Source organism: Amblyomma mixtum, chromosome 7 (assembly GCF_055824585.1).
Source record: "Amblyomma mixtum isolate Tamu chromosome 7, ASM5582458v1, whole genome shotgun sequence".
NCBI classification, from domain to species: domain Eukaryota; kingdom Metazoa; phylum Arthropoda; class Arachnida; order Ixodida; family Ixodidae; genus Amblyomma; species Amblyomma mixtum.
Window position 1 is genome coordinate 79,791,281 of NC_143018.1, and position 6,220 is coordinate 79,797,500.

At 46.2% G+C, this 6,220-nt stretch overlaps 1 protein-coding gene across 1 annotated transcript; it reads right to left on the reverse strand.

Annotated features, from left to right (window-relative positions):
* Positions 1 to 724: 724 nt before the first annotated feature.
* Positions 725 to 4,306, reverse strand: LOC149336601 (uncharacterized). The gene is made up of 6 exons (XM_089554739.1): positions 4,228 to 4,306; positions 4,057 to 4,110; positions 3,803 to 3,874; positions 3,474 to 3,545; positions 3,363 to 3,395; positions 725 to 1,870 (listed from the first exon to the last, which is right to left on the reverse strand). Exons 2-6 carry the CDS (start codon positions 4,076 to 4,078, stop codon positions 831 to 833), a joined length of 1,239 nt encoding a protein of 412 aa, XP_089410865.1. The 5' UTR covers positions 4,079 to 4,110; positions 4,228 to 4,306; the 3' UTR covers positions 725 to 830.
* Between the last annotated feature and the right edge of the window lie 1,914 nt (positions 4,307 to 6,220).

Here is a 6,220-nt window from a genome sequence, read left to right on the forward strand (position 1 = left end):
CCGCTTTGGTTTCCTTACTCTTTTTTTCACAGGGACATATGTCCCTTATAGTACATAATACGTGTAGACAGAAAAACAACCTGTGCTGGCTATGTACAGGAAGCACATCTGAAATGCTTTGGTTCAGTACACTATGTGCTCATGCAGTTGTTACCACTGAATGCTGTTTGTACAATACCGGTAAGCCTGAGTCGCTTTGGGACGTTAAACCTGATAAACCAACCCGAATGCTACATTTATGTACAATGGGGGCTGGAATTTCTTGACTGTGTGAAATGTGATCAACACACACATGGAGAAATGGTCATATCAGGACAGTTATGCGAGGGAAGACCGCTGATGGTCCCTCAAGGTAACAGATGGGATTTCCAGAGAAGTTTGACTTAGCACCGCTGCGGTGGCCTAGTCGTTTGAGCATCCGCCTCGCATGCGAGAGGTGCAGGGTTTGATCCCCCGAGCCGCCAGCTATCCACTAGTGATGCAGTGGGTGCAAGCTTTCCCCTGCCTGGTGCTCGGCTTCTTTAGGATGAAATGCTTGGGAAATGGGTCTTTGACCCCACCTTGTGCAATGAAAACTACCTTGTGCCGTAGAAATCCATCACCACCACCACTTAGCAGTTGGTGACAGAGTGAGGCGGGTGGATGAGATTATGAGGTTTGTGGAGCCCATTACAGCTTAGATGATAAACCACAACTGTTGTGTGATGTCAGTGGATATTAGAGAACCCCCAGTGGCCTAAATTCCAAGCACTGTACTACGGTGTCCCTTACAGCCCATGTGTCAATACATTAAACCTTTCATACCACCCGCTCGTATAGCACCTGCTACTTCAGCTGTCCTGTTCCTGCACTAGTGGATATTGGAAATTGCTGAGGTAAGCACATGTCTGTAGTACTGGATTTATAATGTCAGTCATTGTGATGGGGTATCCACCATCCAAAATATGAAATTCCTTGATGCGTCTGATGACACGCTCGATGTGTACGCGAGCGCTGGCAATGCTTCTGGTCTTCGAAACATCACCAGTGTTCATCTGACCTAATGAGGGCCTATTAAATGGCGGCATATGTGCCGTTACCCCGGGAGGCAGAAGGTCAAAAATTTTGAATCCTTTGTCCATCATAATGGCATCACCGGGTTTGAAAATATCTAGCAGTTTGCTTTTTAGAACTAAATCCCTGTCAGAAATTGACCCCCCCCCCCCCCAAGCATCTGAGACAAAGCAGACATAGCCGTCTGGTGTGGCACCTACAAGCACTTTAACTGTGTTGCCATGCTTATAGGGCGAGAAAGTTTGGCGCTGTGCATCTACTGATGACGGTGTCTGCAACCTGATCTCTGTGCCATCAATAACCATGCGCGTGTCCCGAAAGTTTAAAAATTGTTTCGGAAGATTTTGCTGCACTTCAGCTAGCGATGGCACACGGGTAATGGCACGCAAAGCTTTGTGCATAAACAGCACCCACTTAGAAAAGGTCTTGCTCACGTAAGACTGGGTCATGCCAAAACTGCGTGTAAGTTCCTTAACGGGCATCCCTGTTCGAAGCCTTACCAGCACCATGAAAAAATCATCAATGCTACCAAGTGCGCGTGATGGCCCTTTGGATGACTGAGGCATGGCACTGTTCAGAGCAGTGTACAGTCCTTTGAACACTTCATATGAAGGCAGCCCTGTATAATATTTACATTCACTAGGCTGCTGAAGTCTACTAGTGGTCAGCAGCCTTTCTTTCACACACTCGTATTGTTGCTCCCAAAATGCAGCCATGCCTTGCGACTTGGCAAGGGCTGCTTTTGTGGCTGCCAGTTCTTTGCGTACATCTGCAGCCTCGATAGCTGCGGGAAGGTGAACCAATGTTACCGAAGCCTCTGGGGAAAAAAAGAAAGAAAACAGGCACCGTCTAGCAATGAGAACACACCACAGCTTACAAACCCTTCGTGGAGAGAGATCACATGTCATAAATATCAAAAGTCGTGCAGAGTAAGTGCACAATTGAGGGCTGTACTCTGCTCACATGATGAAGTAAAGTTTTACTGTGACAAAAAACAAGGCATATTATGAAAGCTGACTGAGGCACAGGCTAGCACTGCTTAATTTTGCCACCTGTGCACATAAATTGTCTAATAATAAAAGCTATTTGTGATAGTTTTAACAAAGACAATGAATCAACCTTACTAGTAACAATGAATGCATTGACATGCATAGGTCGGCAAACTCACTCGGGCTCACATTCAAATCGTGATCCGAGTCCGGTAGAACACGAGTTTCCTGTGCACTCATAATACTGACTGCACTTTTGGTTGAGATGATGTAGAGCAACTTCACTGTTTGATGGTATATAATTTTTGTGACAGCTGCACCCTAGAACATTACTAAAAGATGAGTGATTAGTCTCCATGCTTGGTCTCGTCAGCTATTAGCTGTGGCTTGCTATATAGTGGTTCCTCTAGTTCTCCCTTGCTTGTTTTTTTAATTGGTTGGCGAACACATGCAGCAGCCTTAGATCTTTACATCCCGCGAGCGATTGCAGGCCTCTGAGGAGGGCGTGCCTACTGGCTAGCTGCAGTTGAGAGCTCATCGCATAACTGCGTTTTTAACCCCTTTTTTTGCCATTTTAGGCGCATAACTCAGGCCGTTCGGTGTAAAAACGCCCGAGCTCTCCGATGTGTGGGCTTATAGGAGTATGAGTGAAGGTGAGCCTGGGTGAGCCATTAGTTTAAATGTGCAACTGAGCCCGAATGAGTGAGCACAGATGGAGTCATGAGTCGAAATGAGTTGAGTCCATGCAGGTCATGAGTTGCAATGAGTGAGCCCAGGTAAGGCATTGCTGCAGTTATGAACAACTTCTCCGCTAAAGATATACGCCGTCCTTATAGTCTACAAAGAGTACACTATCGGATATTAATTACATTACCGGCCCAACTGTTTCTTGCTAGCAGCTGCCGTTGCACAAGCCTTCTTCCAGAATACCTCCATCAGTACAATACAATCTGCACAACCACATCTTGTAACACAGAGCTGAACTAGAGGTCGATCCATCAAATGAAAACATGGTTTTTCATACTTTGCAACAGGATTTTTTTCCAGTAATGAGCCAGAATGGCAGTATGCTGCACAGAACCCGAAAAAAGGCAAGGAAGTTCCATAATGCCACATTTAGGCATTTGTCATGATTTTTAGTCAAATGCCTAAATTTACAGTCCATAGTTATGAGGCGGCCCTAGTCTGCTTTTGTGATCTCATCCAGTGTTAAGTTGGTACCGCTGATGACCAAAAAGTTGAAGTCTTGCACCAGGTCTAACTGTTTCATGGTGTAATATTGAGTTGCAGGTTTACCACTAGAAAAGACAAACAACTCACCTATTTCTGCAGCGGAGCGCATGCCATGTGTGCCTGGAGAGAAAAAGGAAGAATCATTAGGTGTTGAAAATGATGATCACATGGCACCACTTCATTCGCAGTGTGTCTTACAAGGGTCTGCAGCCCCGGCAGCATGATCTCCTGAAGCAGGTGCTGCCCCGACATTTGCAACGTCCAAGGTTTCTGAAAAGTCCACAGTGCAGACAATGTTAGCTCTAGAATAGAATGCGAACCAGCTGTTTCCACAAAAAGAATAAGTGCACACTAATGTTCGAAACACAGAAGTGTGCACATTAGTTCAAAATATGTGGTTTTGACTATTAGGGGTATTTTGCAGCACTAGTGAATAATGTAAACTATAGAATGTTTCTTAGGCTTTTCAGGTATGAAGTGGTCATGATTACATCACAGTAAAGTGACATTAATACTAAATTTTTTACCTGGAAGTGGCAAATCAATACCAAACTCGTCATCAGAACCTTGGCCGTTCACAAGTGGTGTGCTGTTGGAACCTGTAAAGCAGTGCTCATAATTAATTTGTACAAAACAAATGCAAAACTAGTTTCTTATGTGCCTATAGTATCTAAAGGTTTGGAGACTTATTATAATAAGTTCATATGTAGTAAAATGGCTTGATGTGACAGTGATTTTCAATTTCTGATGAGGTGCATATTATTCAGCAAAAGCTCATTACCTGCTGCGTCGTGCGCGATCATACCCGCCGCTGGTTCGTCTCGTCGAGGAGCGCCTGGCAAATAAGATAGCAGTCAAATTGACGGGAATTTATCCAACTGCAATAAACAGGCTACCGTGCACAGCACCGGCATGCATGTAATAAACGGTTGAGGACAGACGGTGTAAATACCTCGCCTTTCCGCGGCACGCTGGTGCCTGCGCAGGATGCCTTCACGAGCAGGCCGATGCGTGAAGATGGATGGCACGTAGTCTGGGTGGGAAAGAGATCGGACTGGCTTCCCTGAAAATAAGCAGCATTTATTGTTGGTCACAAGGGCTACATGTCCAGAACACGCGAAAAGCAAAAACTAGAATAATGTCAAAAAAGCCTAATACAGCATCGGCGTGGATCGTCAAACGCCGTTTTCTCGGCGCGAAGTGCAACGCTTGAGCGCCGTCATGTACAGGGTGGTCCAAAATATGTGCGATCACGGCTCAGCGTGCCCGCGCTCCGCGGCGCGTCAGTGCTTCTGGTGTGGTCGCAGACGGCGACGCGCAGCAGACGATGACACGAAGCACCGCCTCCGGGCCCTGCGTGCGCCTGCGCCGCGTAGCTTCGATGCTCACCTCGGAGCGCGGCCACGCTGAGCCGTGTTCGCGCATATTTTGGACCACCCTGTATGTGCCGAGAAAATATCGTAGCCTAGCCTAACTCAGACGCAGTCTGTGATATTTTAACTGGCTGCGCGGAAATACGAGAAGCGTTAGAAAGCAGCAACCCATTCTGAAGAAGTTTTTACGCACCTGTATAGAAATGATCGCTGCAGATGCGGTCATGTTCTGACGGCTCCCATGGTGAGCCATCGGGGGAAACCCGACGCACAGCGACGACCCATCTTTTCCTGCGCTGCGAGTAGTAGCGCTCCGAAGGAAAGCGAAAAAACCTCACACCTTCCTTCCCGCGACGGTTAGTGCAGCCTACAGCCGCACAAGTGTTGGGCATTGTTCGGCCGGAGACTGAGGAACGCAGTGCTCACACGGATCAACGCAGTGCTATCCGTCCGCGCGTACGCTCTGCCCTCCAAAATGGTGGACGCGGCCTAGGGACTGCTGGGAGCGAGGCTAGTAATCTCGACTGGAAAAAGGCCCATTGCGCAGGCCTTGTCTTTGAGGCGTTGGTTTAGCAAGTCGAGCATATATTCATTTCTCCGTCCACAAAGCTTCCTTCATGACAATCAAGAACTGTTAGTGCAGTGTTTCTTGAAGAAGCAATATGTTTAAAAATAAGTTGTCTGTAACTCTACAAATATGTCTTGCTCGAATTATTTGCCTCAGTCTATCGAAAAGCTGAAACACCTGATGAGCTGCGCTCAAATTTCGCATTAGGAAGTAACCCAACAAACACAAAACCTCCTCAAAATCTCCCAAAAATAGCCCATCGGGACATTTAGAATCTCCCCACGAGATGCTCATTATTCCCAAACACATCCAAAAAACGTCCACACAACTAGTAATGTCCAAAAAGTTCTGCGTCCCATAGAAAGCTAATGCTCGATTTCTCCGCTCTGGTTCAATAAAATTATTCCTCCTTTTTCAAGCAGCCTGCAGGTACCCAAGCGGATATATGTGCCAAATTTCAGCCCATACTTACGTTACAGGTGGTGTAATACACCTGTCCACTCATGTGAAGGCGTGCTGGCTCGGCCGTTCTGAACTTATCCGTTTACGTGAAATGTCCTAGCATTTTACGCACAGATAAAAAATGAATTCAAAAAGTCACCCGATCTTGCCCATATAAGAGCAAATAGCGTGTGTGTTGTGTTTAATGGCGCATAAGCGGCTAAGGCTATCATGCGCCAAGAACAAGGTTTAGTAAAATTGGCTCGAGCAAAGTTTGAAGACAAAGTGTATAAAAACGGTGGTGTAAAGGGCCTAAAAGTTATTTTTATTACCTGGCTGATTAAATACAAACACTTTAGAAATGACTGTTTGCAGAAGCTTTTAAAAGTTGGTTAACCTCCGTGGACATCCTTGGCTTGGCAAGGATCTCGAGGCCCCCAACTACTCAGATAAAAACCTCAGCCTCCTTCTCAGGACTGAGAAAGTGGCTGAGGTGTATCGTTTTAAGTAGAGAAGCACAGGGTAAGAAATTACAGTTTTTGAAGAACACCGGCTTCCTTTAA

Excerpts from the sequence above, each read along its gene's own strand:
- LOC149336601 (XM_089554739.1), bottom strand. The coding sequence starts at position 4,078 with ATGATCGCGCACGACGCAGCAG. Across the intron at positions 3,546-3,802 it reads TATTGATTTGCCACTTCCAG|AAACCTTGGACGTTGCAAAT; the intron begins GTAAAAAATTTA and ends TGGACTTTTCAG. Across the intron at positions 1,871-3,362 it reads GCGCTCCGCTGCAGAAATAG|AGGCTTCGGTAACATTGGTT; the intron begins GTGAGTTGTTTG and ends TTTTTTCCCCAG.